Raw genomic sequence first — 23,316 nt, 5'->3', positions numbered from 1 at the left:
GGAGAAAATATGTTCCAGACAGAAGGAATAGTATGTGCAAAATCCTAGTAGAATGGAATAAAACAGAATTTCCATGGTGGAGATGGGAGTGGGAGGGGATTGTATTTTGGGGGACAAGGCAAAGTAATTTATAGTGCAAGTGCGGTAGAGGAAGCAAAGGGTGAGATTTGAACTCTGAAAGGGCCATTTTCCTCATGTGATCTGATTTGTGCTTTCAAGCAGCCATGTGAAGTGAACCAAGTGGGAACTGTTGTATTATCCATTGTTCATTTCTGTATGAGAAAACATACAGAGTGTTTAAGTTACTTCTCAAGGGCACAGAATGAGTTGATGGCAATACTGGGCTCAGAACCCAAGTTTTTTGAGAGTCTCACTTCAGAAATCGTCCAACATAGCTGGTTCTTCCACTAAGGATTACCATTCTACTGTGGTTTGGTGGATTAGAACATGGACTTTGGAGGGATTCTGGTCTGGATTCTGCAACTTTGGGGAAATTACTCCCAATTTTTCTGACTTTTTTTGGGGGGGGATATAACAGTGCATTCCTTATTGGGTTGCTGTATTAATAAGAATATGTGTGACACAGGATATAAAGCACACAATAATGGTCAAGATAATAGCTAGCATTTCTGTAGAACTTACAGAGTGAAGTGTACTTTCCTAAGCACTAATATATTAATTTACATAATCCTCACAACAGGCAAATGAGATTGATACTGTTATTACCCTAATTTTAATTTTTTAATATGAAATTTATAGTCAACTTGGTTTCCATACATCACCCAGTGCTCATCCCAATGGGTGCCCAACACTCAATACTCATCACACAACCTACCCTCCATCCTAGCCTCCATCAACCCTCAGTTGGTTCTCAGTTTTTAAGAATCTCTTGTTGGGGCGCCTGGGTGGCGCAGTCGGTTAAGCGTCCGACTTCAGCCAGGTCACGATCTCGCGGTCCGTGAGTTCGAGCCCCGCGTCAGGCTCTGGGCTGATGGCTCGGAGCCTGGAGCCTGTTTCCGATTCTGTGTCTCCCTCTCTCTCTCTCTGCCCCTCCCCCGTTCATGCTCTGTCTCTCTCTGTCCCAAAAATAAATAAAAACGTTGAAAAAAAAATTAAAAAAAAAAGAATCTCTTGTTTTGACTCCCTCCCTCTCTAATGTCTTTTTTCTTTCCCTTCCCCTCCCCCATGGTCTTCTGTTAAGTTTCTCAGGATCCACATAAGAGTGAAACCATATGGTATCTGTCTTTCTATGTATGACATATTTCACTTAGCAGAACACTCGCCAGTTCCATCCACATTGCTACAAAAGGCCATATTACATTCTTTCTCATCACCACGTAGTATTCCATTGTGTATATAAACCACAACTTATTTATCCATTCATCAGTTGATGGACATTTAGGCTCTTTCCATAATTTGGCTATTGTTGAAAGTGCTGCTATAAACATTGGGGTACAAGTACCCCTATGCATCAGCACTCCTATATCCCTTGGGTAAATTCCTAGCAGTGCTATTGCTGGGTCATAGGGTAGTTCTATTTTTAATTTTTTGAGGAACCTCCACACTGTCTTCCAGAGCGGCTGCACCAGTTTGCATTCCCACCAACAGTGCAAGAGGGTTCCCGTTTCTCCACATCCTCGCCAGCATCTATACGCCCCTGAATTGTTCATTGTAGCCACTCTGACTGGTGTGAGGTGGTATCTGAATGTGGTTTTGATTTGTAATTCCCTGATGAGGAACGACGTTGAGCATCTTTTCATGTGCCTGTTGGCCATCTGGATGTCTTCTTTTTTTAAATTTTTTTATGTTTATTTCTGAGACAGAGAGAGACAAAGCATGAGTGGTGGAGGGGCAGAGAGAGAGGGAGACACAGAATCAGAAGCAGGCTCCAGGCTCTGAGCTATCAGCACAGAGCCCGACGCGGGGCTCAAATTCACAAACCGTGAGATCATGACCTGAGCCGAAGACAGTCGCTCAACCGACTGAGTTACCCAGGCGCCCCTCTAGATGTCTTCTCTAGAGAAGTGTCTATTCATGTTTTCTGCCCATTTCTTCTCTCAATTATTTGCTTTTCAGGTGTGGAGTTTGGTGATATCTTTATAGATTTTGGATAATAGCCCTTTCTGCAATATGTCATTTGCAAATATCTTTTCCCATTCCGTTGGTTGCCTTTTAGTTTTGTTGATTGTTTCCTTTGAAACAATGCTTTGACGTGCAGAAGCATTTTATCTTCATGAGGTCCCAATAGTTCATTTTTGCTTTTAATTCCCTTACCTTTGGGGATGTGTCAAGTAAGAAATTGCTATGGCTGAGGTCACAGAGGTGTTTTCCTACTTTCTCCTCTAGGGTTTTGATGGTTTCCTGTCTCACATTCAGGTCCTTTATCCATTTTAAGTTTGTTTTTGTGAATGGTGTCAGAAAGTGGTCGAGTTTCATCCTTCTGCATGTTGCTGTCCAGTTGTCCCAGCACCATTTGTTAAAGAGACTTTTTTCCACTGGATATTCTTTCCTGCTTTGTCAATGATTAGTTGGCTATAATTTTGTGGGTCTAGTTCTGGGGTTTCTATTCTATTCCATTGGTCTATGTGTCTGTTTTTGTGCCAATACCATGCTGTCTTGATGATTACAGCTTTGTAGTGGAGGCTAAAGTCTGGGATTGTGTTGCCTCCCGCTTTGGTCTTCTTCTTCAAAAGTACTTTGGCTATTCGTGGTCTTTTGTGGTTCCATACAAATTTTAGGATTGCTTGTTCTAGTTTTGAGAAGAATGCTGGTGCAATTTTGATTGGGATTGCATTGAATGTGTAGATAACTTTGGGTAGTATTGACATTTTGACAATATTTATTCTTCCAATCCATGAGCACATAATGTTTTTCCATTTCTATATATCTTCTTCAATTTCCTTTATAAGATTTCTATAGTTTTCATCATACAGATTTTTTACATCTTTGGTTAGGTTGATTCCTAGGTGTTTTATGATTCTTGGTGCAATTGTGAATAGGATCAGTTTATTTGTGTTTCTGTTGCTTCATTATTAGTGTATAAGAATGCAACTGATTTCTGTACATTGATTTTGTATCCTGCGACTTTGCTGAATTCATGTATCAGTTCTAGCAGACTTTTGCTGGAGTCTATCGGGTTTTCCATGTATAATCTCATGTCATGTGCAAAAAGTGAAAGTTTGACTTCATCTTTGCCAATTTTGATGCATTGATTTCCTTTTTTTGTCTTATTGCTGACGCTAGAACTTCTAACACCGTGTTAAGCAACAGCGGTGAGAGTGGACATCCCTGTCATTTTCCTGATGTCAGGGGAAAGCTCTCAGTTTTTCCCCATTGAGGATGATATTTGCCTTGGGCTTTTCATAAATGGCTTTCATGATGTTGAAGTGTGTTCCTTCAATCCCGACTTTCTTGAGGGTTTTTATTAAGGTAGGATGATGGATTTTGTCAAATGCTTTTCCTTCATTGATTGACAGGATCATATGGTTCCTTTCTTTTCTTTTATTAATGTGATGTATCACATTGATTGATTGGAGAATGTTGAACCAGCCCTGCAGCCCAGGACTAATTCCCCCTTGATCATGGTGAATAATACTTTTTATATGCTGTTGAATTCGAATTGCTCTTCTCTTGTTGAGAATTTTTGCATCCATATTCATCAGAGATACTGGCCTGTAGTTCTCTTTTACTGGGTCTCTGGTTTAGGATTTAAAGTAATGCTGGCTTAATAGAATAAGTCTGGAAGTTTTCCTTCCCTTTCTATTTTTTGTAACAGCTTGAGAATGATAGGTATTATCTCTGCTTTAAATGTCTGGTAGAATTCCCCAGGGAAGCCATCTGGTCCTGGACTCTTATTTGTTGGGAGATTTTTGATAACTGATTTAATTTCTTTGCTGGTTATGGGTCTGTTCAAGTGTTCTATTTCTTCCTGTTTGAGTTTTGGAAGAGTGTGGGTGCTTAGGAATTCGTCCATTTCTTCCAGGTTGTCCAGTTTGCTGGCATATAATCTTTCATAGTATTCCCTGATAATAAGGGAATAATTGGTAATAAGTAATAATTGGAAATAAGTCCTTTTTCATTCATGATTTTATCTATTTGGGTCCTCTCCCTTTTCTTTTTGAGAAACCTGGCTAGAGGTTTATCAACTTTGTTTATTTTTTCAAAAAACCATCTCTTAGTTTCATTGATCTGCTCTACAGTTTTTTTTTTTTTTTAGATTCTATATTTTTTATTTCTGCTCTGATCTTTATTATCTCTCTTCTTCTGCTCGGTTTGGGGTGGCTTTGTTCTTCTGCTACTATTTCCTTTAGGTGTGCTATTATATTTTGTATTTGGGATTTTTCTTGTTTCTTGAGATAGGCCTGGATTGCAATGTATTTTCCTCTCAGGACTGCCATCGCAGCATCCCACAGCGTTTGGATTGTTGTCTTTTCATTTTCATTTGTTTCCATATATTTTTAATTTCTTACCTAATTGACTGTTTGACCCATTCATTCTTTAGTAGGGTGTTCTTTAACCTCCATGCTTTTGGAGGTTTTTCATACTTTTTCCTGTGGTTTATTTCAAATTTCATAGCATTGTTGTCTGAAAGTGTGCACGGTATGATCTCAATTCTTGTATACTTATGAAGGGCTGTTTTGTGACCCAGTATGTGATCTATCTTGGAGAATGTTCCATGTGCACTCTAGAAGAAAGTATATTCTGTTGCTTTGGGATGCAGGGTTCTGAATATATCTGTCAAGTACATCTGATGCAATGTATCATTCAGGGCCCTTGTTTCTTTATTGATCCTGTGTCTAGATGATCTATCCATTGTTGTAAGTGGAGTATTAAAGTTCCCTGCAATTACCACATTCTTATCAATAAGGTTGCTTATGTTTGTGATTAATTGTTTTATATATTTGGGCGCTCCCATATTTGGCACATAGATATGTATAATTGTTAGCTCTTCCTGATGGATAGACCCTGTAATTATTATATAATGCCCTTCTTCATCTCTTGTTACAACCTTTAAATTAAAATCTAGTTTTTCTGATATAAGTATGGCTACTCCAGCTTTCTTTTGACTTCCAGTAGCATGATAGATAGTTCTCCATCCCTCACTTTCAATCTGAAGGTGTCCTCAGCTCTAAAAAGAGTCTCTTGTGGAGAGAAAATAGATGGTTCTTTTTTTTTATCCATTATGATACCCTATCTGTTTTGGTTGGAGCATTTAGTCCATTTACATTCAGTGTTATTATATAAAGATATGGGTTTGGAGTCATTGTGATGTCTGTAGGTTTCATGCTTGTAGTGATGTCCCTGGTACTTTGCAGTCCTTGAAACATTTCACTCACAGAATCTCCCTTAGGATCTCTTGTAGGGCTGGTTTAATGATGATGAATTCCTTCAGTTTTTGTTTGTTGGGAAGACTTTTATCTCTCATTCTATTCTGAATGACAGACTTGCTGGATAAAGGATTCTCGGCTGCATATTTTTTTTTCTTTTCATCACATTGAAGATTTCCTGCCATTCCTTTCTGGCCTGCCAGGTTTCAGTAGATAGGTCTGACACTAGTCTTATGGGTCTCCCTTTGTAGGTTAGAGTGTGTTTATCCCTAGTTGCTTTCAGAATTTTCTCTTTATCCTTGTATTTTGCCAGTTTCACTATGATATATCATGCAGAAGATCAATTCAAGTTACGTCTGAAGGGAGTTCTCTGTGTCTCTTGGATTTCAATGCCTTTTTCCTTCTCCAGATCAGGGAAGTTCACAGCTATGATTTGTTCAAATACTCCTTCAGCCCCTTTCTCTCTCGCTTCTTCTTCTGGAATTCCTATTATTTGGATATTGTTGCGTTTGATTGCATCACTTATTTCTGTAATTCTCCCCTCAGACTCCTGGATTTTTTTATCTCTCTTTTTCTCAGCTTCTTCTTTTTCCATAATTTTATCTTCTACTTCACCTATTCTCTCCTCTGCCTCTTCAATCTCTGCTATGGCCACCTATGAATTATTTTGCACTTCATTTATAGCATTTTTTAGCTACTCATGACTATTTCTTAGTCCCTTGATCTCTGTAGCAATAGATTCTCTGCTGTTCTCTATGCTTTTTGCAAGCCCAGTGATTAATTTTATGACTATTACTATAAATTCTTGTTCTGTTATATTGCTTAAATCATTTTTGATCAATTTGTTTGCTGTCCATACTTCCTGGAGTTTCTTTTGAGGAGAATTCTTCCATTTTGTCATTTTGGGTAGTCCCTGGGGTGTCTCCAAAATGCAGGGCACTTCCCCTCTACTGTCCGGAGTAACTTGTGTAGGTGGGTGGGGCCACAGTCAGACTGGATGTCTTTCCCCAGCCCACTGCTGAGGCCACAGTCAGAATGGTGTGTACCTTATCTTGCCTTCTCCCAGGGGCAGGACTCACTGTGGAGTGGTGTGGCCTCTCTCTGGGCTACTTGCACACTGCCAGGCTTGTGGTGATGCTTTGATGGGATCTGGGGTATTAGCCGGGGTTGATCTGCAAGGTGCACAGTGGTGGGAAGGGCAGGCTTAGCTGGCTTTGCCTTAGATGGTCCCCTTTCGGAGGGGCCCTGCAGCACTGGGAGGGAGGCAGATCCGTTGTAGGAATGGGTCGACAGAAGCACAGCTTTGAGTGTTTGCGCAGTGGGAGCAAGTTCCATGACAGGGATTGGGGTTTCAGCTGGGGGATGGGAGAGGGAGATGGCACTTGCCAGTGCCTTTGTTCCCCACCGAGGTGAGTTCTGTCTTCTGGGGCTCAACAACTCTCCCTCCCAGTGCACTCTCACCCTCCCCGCTCTCCAAGAGAAGAGCCATTGACTTTTAACATTCCAGAGGTTAAGTCCTGCTGGCTGTCAGAACTCAAGGAGTCCAGCCCCTCTGCTTTTGCAAGCCAGACTCTGTGGCTCTGCCTTGCCGGGCAGGCTACCCCTCCACCGCCCCAGCTCCCTCCTGCCAGTCCGTGTAGCATGCACTGCCTCTCCACCCTTCCTACCCTCTTCTGTGGGCCTCTTGTCTATGCTTGGCTCTGGAGAGTCCTTTCTGCTAGTCTTCTGGTGGTTTTCTGGGTTATTTAGACAGATGTGGGTAGAATCTAAGTGATCAGCAGGATAAGGTGAGCCCAGCGTCTTCCTATGCCGCCATCTTCTGTGTTCTTTCATTTTAATTTTATTAATGTTTATTCATTTTTGAGAGCTTGAGAGAGAGCATGAGTGGGGAAGGGCAGAGGGAGAGGGAGACACGGAATCTGAAGCAGGCTCCAGGCTCTGAGCTGTCAGCACAGAGTGTGACACAGGGCTTGAACCCACAGACCATGAGATCATGACCTGAGCTGAAGTCAGATGTTTAACAGACTTGAGCCACCCAGGTGCCCCTGTTATTACCCTCATTTTAAGGATTAGGAAACTCAGTGTAGCACAGCCACATTGCGACCCTACCTTGGCACAATTTGACCCTTTATAGCATTGGAATTGGCTGGAATTGGCAGGACTTGGCTTCAGCCAGCACCAGTCTGGAGTTTCTGGTGCTCTTCTTTCCTCTTTCTTTGGAGATTGACCAAACCAGGAACAAGATGGACTTCTCTCTCCCTCTGGACTTACAGCCTTAGCAGAGTCAAGCTCCACTTGAAGCTCAATTAGTAATATTCTTTACATGTGTTTTATATCATTTTGATTGCATTTTTTGTAGAAATAAGGAAACCAACACACAGAGAGGATATGTGAGTTGCCTGGTATCAATCAGCTTGGTGAGCACAGGAGTATATTTACCTTTCTCTCTCTCTCACTGTCTCTCTCTCTCCTGCCCTCGCTCCCTCCCTCTCTTCTTCTCTCCTTCCTTCCTCCCTTCCTTCCTTCCTTGTCTTTCTTTTCTTGTCTTTTCTTTCTTTCTTTCTTTCTTTCTTTCTTTCTTTCTTTCTTTCCTTCCTTCCTTCCTTCTTGTTTTTTTTTCTTGGTGGCATTATGTGTGGCAAGTTTATTCTTTCTTTTCTTTCTTTCTTTCTTTCTTTCTTTCTTTCTTTCTTTCTCTTTCTTATTTTTTTTTCTTAGTGGAATTATGTGTGGCAAGTACTTAAAAAAAGAACTAGAATGCTCCTGTCTGTTATGATAGGTGGACAAGATGATATTGAGTGGTATCCTGGTCCGATCATCCTCAGTTTAGCAAGTGTAATTTTAAAATTCATCCTTCCATTTGCAATGATGTGGATGAAGCTATAATGTATTATGCTAAGTGAAATAAGTAAGTCAGAGAAGACAAATAACATATGGTTTCTCTCCTATGTGGAATTTAAGAAACAAAACAGATGAAAACATGGTGGTGTGGTGGGGGGGGGGAACAAACCATGAGAGACTTTTAAAGACAGAAAACAAACTGAGGATTGTTGGAAGGATGTGGGTGAGAGATGGGCTATATGGGTGATGGGTATCAACAAGGGCACTTATGATAAGCACTGGGTGTTGTATGTGATGAATCACTGAATTCTACCCCTGAAGCCAATATTGCACTATATGTTAACTAACTAGAATTTAAATAAAATTTTGAAAAAGTAAAAAGAAGTCATCCTGAAAAAAATGTTATCTTGGCCAACTTTGTTTGGCACTGACCCATTTTTATAGCTTTTTCACTTTATATGTACTCAAAGTGGACTGTGGCACATCTTCTGGCCTGCCTCAGGGTGGGACCTGGCAGACTGGTACCACTCTCAGCTCCTTATCCACCCAACAGGAAATTCCTGCACAAATCCCTCACCCTATGGGCTTCCTGTCCCAGAAGTTCTGTTAGTATGTGGGCCTCTCAAGGGTGAATGTTTACTTAAGTTCCAAGATACCCATGAAATAGAGCTTGGAATCACAGTACTATCTCTTAACTTTCTTTTTGAGGTTATATTACTAGAAAACATTTCCACTGAGCTCCCCTTTTCCTTCTCATCCCTTAGACTGGAAAAGTGGTATGCTCAAGAACACCATTTCCAGCTACCCCTCTCTTTGGCCTACTGCCATGCCTAGCCTATTTGTTCTGACTGTTTATGGGGGGATGCATGGGGTCTACTGTAACCTTGACTTGAAACTTTTGGGTGCAAAGCTGACATCTTAGAATTAGAGTATCAGGGCTAGGGCCTTGGATATCATCCTCATGTGGCTCATTTAATATCTGGAAAAACTGAAACCCAGAGAAAAGAAGGGACTGACTGGCTTAGATACATCATAATGTAGTGGAAAGAGTGAGCATACTTTCTGTAGCCACAGAATTGGGGTTGAGTTATGTGTCTCTAGCTAACAAGCTGGGTGACCTTAGCTGATCACCTGACATCTCTACCTTGGACTATAAAACGAGAGAACGAGAAATTCTCTCCCTCCCAGGGTTCTCTTGTGGCTTAGAAGGTTTAGAGTGAAGGTATGTAGCCCAATTTCTGATGCATATAGATGCTAATATTAATTCTCCTGAGTACTGGACCACTGGTCTTTGTCCTTATCTTCATATAAGTCCTAGAACACTCACCCCTATGCCCAGGGCTTTGCTGTGGTTTGCCTTGTATTCCATGAGTTCTGTGCACACCTGCATTAGTTTCCTCCACTGACTGTAAGCACCTTGAGAATAGGGGACAAATCTGGCTTGGCATCTGACATATATCTCCACATACCTCTGAGCTAGCAGAGGTGCTGTAAAAAAGGGGCCCTGGAAACTCTGTAGAATTGAATTAGCTAGGAGTTAAGTGTCTTGGTACTTTTTTGTCTTACTATGTAGCAAGGAGGAAAAGTCATTTCAGGCTGTGAATAACAGACCAAAGAATCATGTGGTTGTAAAGTTTCCTATTTAATCGATATATTTTAGTGAACTGAGGGGAGAAGGAAAAAAAAACAATTTTAAGACAGTGACTGTATTCTCTTTTTCTCCATCTATCACTGTTTCCTTCTTGGCCTCCCCTATCCCCTTTTACTCATTGGGGAAGCAGAGAAACTTCTGTTATGTGCTTAGGCTTATTCTTCAAGTACAAGAAAGAGACTAAGAGACTAGATATGGCATGAAGGACTGGTATAGAAAGATAAATTCATAGAGAAAAGGGAGGAGATGGAAAAGAGAGAGAGAGAGAGAGAGAGAGAGAGAGAGAGAGAGAGAGAGAGAATATGAACCTCATGGAACCATAATGAACCTTGGTGCCTGTAGTGCTAGAAAGCAGCTGCCATAGAGGGACTATATAGCAGTCCTGGGTGGTAGGGCTCATTTGGCCTCAGGATAAACAAAAGTATGGGTCGTTCCAACTCCAGGACTTCCCAGGGGACCTTCTCTCTATCCCTCTCTCCCATCAGGCCTTTTCTCTACTCCTACTGCCCTAGTCTATGCCCAGCCTTAGGTGCTTCCAGGCAGGTGACAGGGCCATCCCTCCTTCCTGGCTGCCTCTCACTATCACATGTTCTTCCCAGGGTGAGGACATCCTAGACAGGAGCTCGGAGCTGATCTACACTGGGGAGATGGCCTGGATCTACCAGCCCTATGGCCGCAACCAGCAGCGGGTCTTCTTTCTGTTTGACCACCAGATGGTCCTCTGCAAGAAGGTAACCCCAACCCCTTCTTTCCTGAAGGAGATGGCCACCTCAGGAGCATAAGCCCCTCCCTCTCCATTATCCCAAGCTCCCAATGAAGTGGCCATTATAGTAGGTGGGGAAAGACATCAGTGGTTTCTAATTTTGTGACCGCTTCTTTAACTTTTGCTGTTTTCCCTCTTTGTCAATTTCCTTTTTAAAAATCTAGAATAAGACTTTGTTTTCTATCTTCTTGTCTTCCATGATGGCTGTCTCTGCTCCTCTGCATCTCATTGTCCTGTTAGTTTAGTTATGCATATGTTTTGTTATTTTCTTCCTTAGATGATTATACTGGAAGTTAATTTGGTGCTTTGGGGATTTTTGTTTCCTTTTTTTTCCCTTTCAATTTACTTTTTTTCTGAGGAGGGGAGGAGATCTCCTTTCCTCTCTCCTCAGGCATTCTCTAATGTTCCTACAGCCTGAAGTTGGCCTGAACAGCTTTTCCCCCTGTATTCTTTGTTTTTAATTATACCATCCTGGACATACTCTGTTGTCCTCTGTGTCATAATTACAGTTATTTATGTTGGTTTAATTGTATTCTGGAAGGATCAGGAATTACATAGAGTATGATAATGCTGGAGAAAGTTCAAGGAACTTCTGCAGTTGGGCCATTTCTTCTTTCACTGAAGGGCCGGACTTGGAGGATGAGCCATTTGTAACTCAGAAATGCAACAATAGCAAAAGAGACTGGGGATAGAGCACAAAGGAGATGGGGATTTGAAACAAGAACACATGGGTCCTAGACTCTACTGTCTCTAAACTTGGGCCAGTTTTTTAACTTTATCCCCTTATTTTCCTCAGTGCCAAATCAGGCTGATGATAGAATTCATCTCAGGAGGCTTTGAGGAGGATCACCTGAGGTAATGGGAAGTAATGAAGTATAGTGTTAAGAGCATGGGTTCTAGGGCCAGACAAAAGGGCACCAATTACCTTTTGTCCATGAGCCGTATGACCTTGGACAAATTCTCTGTGCCTAGTATTATCCCCTCATCTGCAAAATGGAAATAATAATGGTATCTATATAGAAGAGAGGCTGTGAGGTTAAATTAAACACTACATTTGCAGTGCCTGGCACATAGTAAGTACTTAGTAAATGCTAGCTATTGATGATACTATTACTGTTTATTTGGTGTTAGTACGCATTCATTCAGCAAATCTTTGTTGGGAGGCAGTATATACAGTGATTAAACAGACACATATTACATTTTTTATTAAAAATTTTTAATGTTTATTTATTTTTGAGAGAGAGAGACAGAATGAGAGTGGGGGAGGTGTAGAGAGAGAGGGAAACTGAATGAGCCACCTAGGCTCCCCAAACAAGCACAGAGTTTAGATCCAGGTAGTATGGACTCAAAGCCCAAGTCTACCATTTAGTAGCTTTTGTTTCTGGGTAAGTTAATGGTTCTATGTCTGCATATCCTCATAAAATGGGGCTACAACAGTATGTGCCTTGTAGGATTTTTGTGAAGATTATTTAAGTTAATAAATGCAAAGCATTTAGCTGCCAAGGGATGAATGCATAAAGAAAATGTGATACACACACACACACACACACACACACACATACACACAATATTAGCTTAAAAAAGGAGATTTTGTCATTTGTGACAACATGGATCAACCTAGAGGATATTATACTAAAACAATAAGACGAAGAAAGGTAAATACTATATGCTCTTACTTACATGTGTAATCTAAAGCAGTCGAAGTCATAAAGGCAGAGAGTAGAATAGTGGTTGCTAGGGGCTGGTGGGGGTGGGGGAAATGGAGAGATATTGGTCAAAGAGTAAAATACTTTTTGGTATGCAAGATGAATAAGTTTTGGAGAGTTAGTACAACATGGTATCCATAGCTAACAATACTGTATTGTATACTTGAAATTTGCTGAGAAAGCAGATCTTGTGTTCTCATCACACACACAGAAATAACCATATGAGATGATAGATAAGCTAATTAGCTTGATAATCGTGATCATTTCACAACATATACCTATATCAAAATATCACATTGTATACCTTAAGTATATATAATCTTTATTTGTCAAATATGCCTCAATAAAGCTGGGGAAAAATGCAAAGCATTTGAAATAGTGTCTGGCACATGATATATGCTAAGTGTTGACTGCTGCCGTTGTTGTTGCTGTTATTTTGTTATTAAGAATGTACTCTAGATATTGGAATATAATAATGAGAAATATAAGTCCTGTCCATGCCTTCCTCAAGATCTGGAGAGAAATCCCAGGGTGGTCCAGGCTAGTGGTGGGGAGTAAATAGGGTCCCTCTCTAAAAAGGGAAGACTTTACTGACAAGCAAGTGAGAGAGGCAGCAATCCTTAAGAGTTACAGGCCCCAGATTGCAGCATCTGTCACTTATACAAAATGTTTTACAGTGTCTTACTAAACCCCATGAATACCCAGTGAGACCAAATTCAAACTTCTCCCAGCTATTTGAATTATGTAATATCAGAGACTTGGATAGGCTCCTTGCTGGATCCATGGCTAGGCTTGGTGCTTGTCTGCAGACTGCCAGGGTCCTTCTGGAGAAGCACTGGCTTCCTTAATATCTTCCAACTTGGATGAGTGTAAGGGAAAAGGAGGAAGACTGGCATCCTATTAGCAACTATCCCATTTAGGCAGGGAACTTGTGATGACCAAATAACATCTGTACCAAGCACTTATTCACTGTGACCCTATGAAAGCACTCAATCATTAACAAGTGACTTTTGGGCAGCCTGGTCCCAATAGGACCTCAGGCAACCAGGGCTCAGGAGGGCTTTGTCCTCTTGCCATGTGCAGAAGCTGAGCAGAGACATTTCTGAGGCTTTGTCATCTGTCTTCCCCTGGACAACCCCTCAGTAAGGCAAAAGCAAGGAAGAACTATTGGGCACAGCTTAAATGGACAGACTAAAAGCTGTGAAACAGAACTAATGCAACTCAGCAGTGTGGTGGCTGAATGTAAGTTGTGTAAGGGTCTTCATAATCACTGCTAGCATTCAGAGAAGGGAAACCACAGTGACGAGCTAGAGAAGGCAGTCAGGGAAGCCTTCTTTGAGGAGGAAGAATGTGTAAATTTGACCATGAAGGCTAGAACGATTGGAATAGGAGGCACTGTTGGGGGCAGGGAGGACACATTAGTATGAGCCTACGTATAGATCTGTGACAACCCCCACCCTGAAAGGATATATGGAATTTCCAAGGACAATGGTGTAGCTATATAAGTTTTAAAATATTCAGTTGCCTTTGCTTTATTTCTTTGTCACAATATTTAACTTATTTTGAAAATTTAAATGAACTAAAAGAGGCATTGAGATTTTTAGGTTTATCAAAAAGGAATTTTAAAGGCCTACAAAATATCAGTTGGGGAGCAAGAAAGCTCAGCACCATAATTATCAGACAAGGCTGGCCTCATGACCTGGAAGCTGCATGTTGAGATTTGAGATTTACAACAATTTTACAAGGTAAGGATGACTTGTCTAGTTTCATAGTTGAGAAAATTGGAAGTTCAAAGAGATAAAATGGCTTGCCCAAAACCACAGCTAGCAGGTTAAGCAGATAAAACTCAAACCCAGGGCTTTACACTCTAACTCACACTCTTTTTGTGCATGTTACATGCTGCTTTTTGGCCTTAGCTACCATTTCTGATGGGAATTTTTGAACAGTGGGTCATTCTTAATGAATCCTATAACATTCCTACACCTGAGTTTATGACTAAGCTGATGCCTGAAAACTCATGTTCAACCCTCTAGGGAGCTAGAAAGAGCAGGCAAAGGGAGAACCTTAACCACACACATCTCTAGTCTTGCTTCCCTACCACAGAAACAGAATTCTCTCAAGTTTCTTGTTATCCTTAAATACCTAAAGAAACAATAGGAGTTTCAGTTGATGCTTTTAATTTAGCTCCAAGATCACATAAATTCTTTCCATTTTTTTTGGAAACCAGTAAAGGTTTTTAAAGCTGACAATGATTATGACACACCAACTGAGAGACAAAGAAAGCTGCAGGTGATGCTGGCAGGGTGAGTCCAGAGACCTGAAGGGTTACTGCAGGATCAGCCAAGAGGGTTCTTGGCTTCGCAACTGATGGAAATCAAATGTCATCTTTGTTCAGGGTCTGGGGGCAGTTATTGAGGTTTATGTGTCCTCTAAGGCATTCAGGTACCAGTTAGAACAAAGATGAGGGCCCAGGTATTATTCCTTGGAGACAGGGGGCCTTGGCATTGAGATGTCTAGCTACAGTTGTCTGGAATACGCATATAATAGCTGTCCAGTCATTCTGTCCTTGTCATTTCTTAGATGTTACTTATTCTAGAGAAATCATTAACTCCTTGTCCCTTACAAGGAGGGCATATGCTGTTTGCATTATAAGGCATGTGTAAAGTGAGGTGGGGATACAGGTCCTAGTGAAAATAGAAGCAGGAAAGGGAGCTAAAAGCAGATTTTATTGAGTTCTTCAGTTCCCTTGTCTCACAGGTGAAATTGGGAATAGAAGGGAGGTTAAAGCTTCCTATATTCTAGTCAGGTAAGCACCCACCTATTAGCTGTGTGGTCCAGACCTGGCTTCTCAGGTCTATGTGTATCTGTATTAAGTATTGTAAGCATGTTTCAGGCCTTTATGAGATCAAACTAAGTCACATCAAGCCATTCTCCTTAGCTTGTCCTGCTTTTATAGTTAGATTAGACTGACAGGGCCCACTGTTTATCCATCAGTATCACAAAGTGTTCTTGAGGATTGTGAAAGTCTGCACGTGGCAACCACCCCATCCTTTTGTTCAGGACTGAACTTGTCCACTTTGAGCATGGTAAAAGAAACCCAGACTCTGAAGCAAGCTTGGAGCAAAACTGGCCCACTCTGTATAGCTGACCTTTTTCTCTCTTGTGAACTTGATGCCAGTGGAACCCAACAGATCAGAACCCATCTATACTCACAGCTTATTTATATGCACAATCATTATGGGAGGAAAAAGAACAATGTGGAGGTTGTTTTTTGCAAAGCAATTCAACAACACCTATATTTCGCAGCCTGGGTCTTCGAAGATTGACAGAGCTATGTTGGGAATTCTTAAAGACAGCCTTCCCCAGACATACCAAAAAGCCCAGTTTACCCTACATTGTGAAGAGTTAGGATTGCAAAAGCAAATTCTTTGCAGGTAGGCTGCAGCTGAGAAGTGAGGCATGCAAGGCAATTCAGCAGAATGGGAGCAGTTTAACCAAACTGTATAATGTTAATAAAAGTTAATGAGCATTTCTGATTCTGTCAAATTGTCTAAAGGCCAAATATAGGCAGACAGGAGGGATAGTTTGTGAGAACAAGTTGGCCAGTGAAGACATCCATCAGGACAGGGCTCATGAGACCTCCTTGGCCAGACTCAGCCACACCACACATCCCAGCAGTAGATGTGTTCTCAGGGGAAGCTGAGGGAAGTGCTAAGAGGGTGAGGGCAGAAAGACACTTATACTTTACATGCCACAGGTCCACAAGTGATATCATCCATCTCTCTGGTTTTCTTTTTTTTTAATTTATGAAATATCACATTCAAAAAGATACAAAATAATATAATGGGCACCTATGTACTTACTATACAACTTAAGAAATAATTCATTACAAATACATTCTTTCCCCTCTCCCTCTCTGCTCCCTCCCTTTTCCTTCCTTCCATTTTCCCATTCTCCTCTCTGTACTCTTTTGAATTTGGCCTGTGTCATTGTCATATTTTTTATATAATTTCTGTATCTCTAAACATTATGTGGCATTTCTTTGTAGCTGTTTAAACCTTATATAAGTGTAATATATGTAGATGAGATAAAACTGTATACAAAAGTAACCAGGGGAATGATTGAGCGCGGGATTTAAGGTTGCTGTGGCATCATAGCTTTTGGTGGCAGTTTCACCAAAACTTAATATATTATTAAAAGTAAATACTTAGAGAAATAAGAGTACCTTGTATGTACTAATGATGACTGTCTCCTGGACTGAGAGTATTAATCCAATTCTGTATACCAGAGAGTAAAACAACAATAATAAAAGATAATATACTGTTTGTATCCATTTATAACTTTTATTTTTCTCACGCAATAAGATTTGTGAAATTTATTTGTCAATATATGAAGCTTTTTATTCAATCTTACCCCCATTTCTCCTGCCAGACTAGGACTTCTCCAAAATTCCCTGGAGTACAAAGTGTTCAACCCTCTCCATGTAATCTTTCCTGGCCAGCACAGGCTGTGGCCACCTTGCTATTCTTAACCACTCATACCCACTCTGATATGCAGGTCTCACTTGCTGGCTTGAATTCCTAAGTATACCTCAGGCAACCATCCAGCTTATTTCATACTTCTAGAAGGCTTGCAAATATTTTGGAAAAGAAAAGGCCTATGCTAGCAATGCTTGTGTGGCTTACTGCTTCCTACTTCCCATCAGAGTCTTACAAACACATATAAGGATTGATACTGGAGTCTGAGAGTTTTTGGATGTAGGACAAAGGCTTTCTGTAAGAGCATCTTCTAACCAACCTGTCAATGTCATAATGCTAAGATAACTTGCCTAAATTTGACCAAAATAACCCCTATTAGTACTTCAAATCAGTGGAAGTCTTAGCGTCCTACTGTGCCCATGTGCCATCTCTCCTAGTACCTACTGTCCACATACCTCCAGTATAAAGCCTTTTCTTCCTTCCCACCTAGGACCTTATCCGAAGAGACATCCTGTACTACAAAGGCCGCATTGACATGGATAAATATGAGGTAGTTGACATTGAAGATGGCAGAGATGATGACTTTAATGTCAGCATGAAAAATGCCTTCAAGCTTCACAACAAGGAGACTGAGGAGATACATCTATTCTTTGCCAAGAAGCTGGAGGAGAAGATACGCTGGCTTAGGGCTTTCAGAGAAGAGAGAAAAATGGTACAGGAAGATGAAAAAATTGGTAAGTGACCTGAGAGGAGAAAGAAGAATATGGCTATGAAGAACATAGAGGAATTGAATTAGTTTTCATTTTTCTAGAAACAGATGGAAGACTTCTGTTGCAAACTGACCTAATCCACTTTGGTGGTTTCCTATTATCAGGTCCTTTTTGGCAGATACCAGTAGTTTCTACTAGTCAGGGTTAAATGAGAGTTATAATTTGGCCTGCCTTACAGTCTCTTGACTAGATAAAGCTATTACACTGAAAGCAAACCTCAACCTCAATTCTCCCAAACATACAAACATTTATTAGCAAACACAAAAACAGTCATACAACCTGTCCTATCATCTCAGTGAAGTCCCAGTTCTGTTCTTAGATACATGGCAGCATCTTTTGTGTAAAGGTTAGTCAAGGAAGAGTTGGTGATATAACAACAGCATTCAACTAAATTTCTAGTAAGAATCTGGTGACAAAGTCCTCTGATGGGGGACAAAGCATAGCACCTGTTTTCAATCTTGACCTGAGGCTTCCTTCTGCAGGGTACAGGATATGGGGCTCACTGGATTTTTATGCCCAGTTCTTATGAAGGCTAAAGAGCCTGTAAGACATTTGTGGCTAGTACACATCTTGAATAACATTAATTTTACCACTAAAAATTCATTTTTAGCATGTATTAGGCTAACTAGGCCTCCTGCATTAAGGTGACTGAACTGCTGGTAATAATGGCCTCTGGAGCAAATAATTCTGAGTGTTTAATATGTTAACAAATCACCTCTTCAGTGTGTATACCAGATTAGGGCACGTCAGATGTTAAGTAAATGTCCTGAGAGCATAGATTAAAATTAATGTGCATGTATATATCACACTGTCTGTATGAAAGTGTTTTAAGTAAATGGTAGTAAGTTTAGACCCATTTAAGTAAATGGGTCTAAAACCATGATCACTTGCATGATTTAGAGTCCCACTAAACCATACATTTTTGGCTTTAAACAGATTGTTCCCCTTTTTGAAAGAGTATATAATTAGTAGAGAGAGTTTTAATGGTGTTTTCCAAATGTGGGATTTAGGTCCCCTTGACTATAGCTTTGTGGTTTACAAAGTACTATCTGGTCTCTTGCTCATGGTCCTGCCATTTTGGCATAAAAATACCAAACAGCCAGACTTTGTAATTCCCTGAGAAGACACAATTTATGTTTTTGCCCATCCTTAATGAGAGTGGAATTTTATATTAAAACACTTGTATGTTCAAGCTGGTATAAAATGCCTCTAGAAAAATGGGCCTACCCATTGAATCCTGATGCAAATGGATTCTTCTGTCCTTCAGTGTCGGTGATTTAAATGGTTGAAAGATAAGGAAGGATGATCAGAAAGACACTGCTTAGTCTAATCCTAGTCTTTTCCTTAGGTTTGGGGTAGAGTGCATATTAATAATTCACTTTGAATCCCACTGAAGTCAAATTGCTTTTAACATAAAAGCACTGCAATGGGACATGATGTGGAGTTGTACAGGAGTGCTACTTGACTGCTTCTCTCAATGGTAGGCAGCAGCAGCCTCTGATACCACTTAGGTTGTTAGAACTATTAAAGGAATTGTCTTAGTATGCTTTATGTAGACCCTAGATGAACTGGAAGATCCCCACCATTCCCTCTGATTCCACCATGATATCTCCCACACAATGCCCTAATAACCTGTAACTTTAAGAATCTGCTTCTAATAGGAAAGCTTCCAGAAGTTAGTTTATTTTTTAATTTTTTTAGGTTCTTCTTTAAATTCCAGTTAGTTAACATACAGCATAATATTAATTTCAGGTGTAAAATTTAGTGATTCAGCACTTTCATACCATACCTCATACTCATCATAAGTGCACCCCTTAATCCACATCACCTATTTAACCCATCTGCCCGATGACCTCCCCTCTGGTGACAATTGGTTTATTCTCTATAAAGAGTTTGTTTTTTGGTTTGCCACTCTCTTATTTTCCCCTATGATCATTTATTTTGTTTATTAAATTCCACATGAGTGAAATCACATGGTATTTGTCTTTCTCTGACTTATTTTGCTTAGCATCAGACTCTATAGCTACACCCACCAGTGGAATATTACTCAGCCATAAAAAAGAATGAAATAAAAGAATGAAATCTTGCCATTTGCAGCAAAGTGGATGGAGCTACAGAAATTACTTTCTGACAGACCTATGGTTATCTTTTTGAAAACATTACTTTTTTTCTAATTATAATAACACTTTTATTTAGGCAATTTTGGAGAAAAACAGAAAAATACAAGAAAAAATAAAAATAACACAAGAGCATTCTACCCAGAGAGAGATAACTTTTATAAAAATTTTCATATATTTCCTTCCTATGTGTTTTAAATATGTCTAAATAAAAAAAAATAGGACTAGGATTGCTGATTCTTTCTTTCTGTCTCCCCCAAACTACCTCTCCATGATGAATAGTTCTAATTTTATATCTTTATTTTGCACTTAAAATCATATCATTAGCATTTCCCTATGTCAGTTAATATTTTTAATCATTATTTTTATGGCTGCCACATAAATTTATCATAATTTTATTTTTACTTTCTAATTATAAAACAAATACATGGCCGTAATAACCATTTAACACATACTAAAATGTAATAAATTTTAGCATTATTTTCCCTTCTCTGTCACTCCTATGCTGTGTGAGATAATCAGTATAAATTTGGTATGCCTAGTTCCATGCTTATGTTCATATAAACATATATACACATAAGACTTTTCAAAAAATTTACTTACAAAAGTTATACCAAACATATTATTCTGTAACTTGTTTTTTAAAGCCTAATTTATCATAAGGAACTCTTCAGGTGAAGAATATAGACTATAACTATAACTTCTTCTATCAGTGTTCAAACAGAGAAACACAACACATAGGAGAAGCATTATTATTTAAGAAATTTATTATAAAGAACTGACTGATATGATTGCAAAACTTGGCTAAGCAACTCCAAAATATATGGAGCAGGAAGTCAGAATGCAAGATCATGGGCAGGCTCAAACTCAAAGGCATAGTTCAAAGCTGTCATCTGTAGGCAGGAAGATCATGACAAGGATGGGACTCTGCATACATAGACTGAAGCTGAGACAGAATTTCTCCCTTCTGGAGATACCTCAACCCTGTTTTTTTTTAAGCAGTAAAAACACCATGAGTTCTCTGCTCTTAACAAAATTTTAAGTGCATAATATAGTAATGTTAACCATAGGCTCAACGTTGTACAGCAGATTTCTAGAACTTATTCATATCTTATATAAATGAATCTGTAGTTTTGATAGGATTCCTTTGAATTTGTAGATGGCCTTTGGCAGAATGGATATTTTAACAATATTAAGTCTTCCAGTTCAAAATGAAAGGCCAATGTCCCTGATGAACGTACATGAAAAAAATTCTTAATAAAACAGGAAAAAACAGAATTCAGCAGCACAATAAAAGGATCATAAATCATGAACAAGTAGGATTTATCCCTGGGATGCAGTGATAGTTTAACATATGCAAATCAATGTGATACATCACTCTAATGAAAGATAGAAATCACATGATCACAACTATAGATGCAGAAAAATGATTTGATGTAACTTATCATTATTTCATGATAAAAAACTCACAGCAAACTATGTATAGAATGAATTTACCTGAACATAATAAAGGCTATATATGAAAGGCCCCACAGCTAGCATCATACTCAAGGGGGAAAAACTGAAAGCTTTTTTTCTTAGATCAGTTCTAAGACAAAGATGCCCATTTTCACCATTTCTATTCAACATAGTAGTGGAAGTCATAGCCAGAGAAAATTAGGCTAGAAGAAAATAAAAGGCATTCAAATGGGAAAGGAAAAAGTAAAATTATTACTGTTTGTAGATGACATTATCTTGTAAGTAGAAAACCTTAAAAACACCACAGAAATACTTTTATGTCTAATAAATGAATTCAGTACAATTGCAGGATACAAAATCAACATACAAAAATCAGTTGTGTTTCTAAATACTAACAATGAACTATCTGAAAAAAAAATTAAGCAAATACAGTAGTCCCAATTATAATCACATCAAAATGGATATAATAGGAATAAACTTAACCAAGAAGGTGAAAGATTTCTACACCAAAAATTATAAACCCTTGCTGAAAGAAATTAAAGAACACATAATAGACTTAATATTGTTAAAATATCTATTTTACCCAATGCCATCTACAGATTCAATGTGATCTTAACCAAACTCCAATGTTATTTTTTTACAGAAATAGAAAACACAATCCTAAAATTCATGTGGAACCACAAAAGAACGATAATAGCTAAAAATATTTGAGAGAAAGAACAAAGATGGAGGCATAATACTTCCTGATTCAAAATATATTAAAAGCTACATTATTTAAAACAGTATGGTACTGGTATAAAGACAGACATATAGACCAGTGGAATAGGATAGAAAGACTAGAAAAAAACCCATACATATACAGTCAACATATCTTTGACAAGGGTACCAAGAATATGCAATTGGGAAAAGATGGTTTCTTCAATAAATGGTGCTGGGAAAACTGGATATCCACATGCACACCGAAGAAATTGAACTCCTACCTTACACCATACATGAAAACTAACTCAAAATGTATAAAAGACTTAATTGTATGACCCCAAACCTTAAAACTTCTAGAAGAAAACATAGGGAAAAAGCTTCTTGGCATTGATCTTAGCAATGATTGTTTGGATATGAAGCACAGGCAACAAAGCAAAATTGTGTCATAATAAAGTGCTTTTACACTGCAAAGGAAACAATGAAAAGGCAACCTAAAGCATCAAAAATATTTGCATATTATAAATATATATATATATATATATATATATATATATATATATATATAAATTATATATAAGAGGTTAATTTCCAAAACATATAGGGATATCCTACAACTCAATAGGAAAATATCAAATAACTTAATTTTAAAAATAGGCAAAGAAGGAGTGCCTGGGTGGCTCAGTCGGTTAAGCATATAACTTCTGCTTAGATCATAATGTCACAGTTTGTGAATTCGAGCCCTGCGTCAGGCTCTGTGCTGACAGTTCAGAGCCTGGAGCCTGCTTTGGATTCTGTGTCTCCCTCTCTCTCTGCCCCTCCCCTCTTTGCACTCTGTCTCTCTGTCTCCCAAAAATAAATAAACATTAAAAAATTTTTAAATGGATAAAATGTTTTGAATAGACATTTCTATTATTTCATTACTTTTTTGCCATTTGATTTTTTTCTTCCATTTGAAACTTTACACAAATTTTCGGTTTTAATATTTTATATTTTGACTCATTATTTCCTTGTCTTTGTTTTTGCTTTTGGTTGTGAAATATTTTTCTACTTTATGCCATAGTTTATTCACCCCTTCTTCATTTACCATCATCTTAACTCATATTCTCACATTTCTTTTGCCTCTCTATACTGTGAAAAACATTTTTGTAGCTGAATATTTGTTCAAGCTTCTCACCATTTATTTATCAAGACTTTTGATATATCTTGCCAAAATTACTATTTCAGAAAAGTTGTACTATTTTATACATTTGAGAAAGGTCTGTGTTTCTTGTAACAAAGTCATGTATTTTTATATTATAGGCTTTGAAATTTCTGAAAACCAGAAGAGGCAAGCTGCAATGACTGTGAGAAAAGTCCCTAAACAAAAAGGTAAAGCTGCTTTTACCCCACCAGCTCTACTTTCTTTGTGAGAGTGTGAAGCCATAAACTATGTGATTGCAAATCCCCAGGCTTGTTTCCATGTGAAAGCTAATTTGGGATGGTGGGGGAGTGTCTGGGTTTCCAGGT

The 23,316-nt window shown here is 39.0% G+C and overlaps 1 protein-coding gene across 11 annotated transcripts in view; it reads left to right on the top strand.

The window, feature by feature from the left end:
- Positions 1-23,316, top strand: part of ARHGEF9 (Cdc42 guanine nucleotide exchange factor 9) — a 193,883-nt gene that overhangs the window by 154,164 nt on the left and 16,403 nt on the right. For all 11 annotated transcript variants that reach the window (XM_027053218.2, XM_027053213.2, XM_027053217.2 and 8 more), the window contains 3 exons: positions 10,419-10,550; positions 17,257-17,500; positions 23,110-23,178. In XM_027053218.2, coding sequence (XP_026909019.1) covers positions 10,419-10,550; positions 17,257-17,500; positions 23,110-23,178 — 445 coding nt within the window. The remainder of the gene's footprint in view (positions 1-10,418; positions 10,551-17,256; positions 17,501-23,109; positions 23,179-23,316) is intronic.

Source organism: Acinonyx jubatus, chromosome X (assembly GCF_027475565.1).
Source record: "Acinonyx jubatus isolate Ajub_Pintada_27869175 chromosome X, VMU_Ajub_asm_v1.0, whole genome shotgun sequence".
Lineage (NCBI taxonomy): Eukaryota > Metazoa > Chordata > Mammalia > Carnivora > Felidae > Acinonyx > Acinonyx jubatus.
This window is presented reverse-complemented; position numbering and strand designations above follow the sequence as displayed.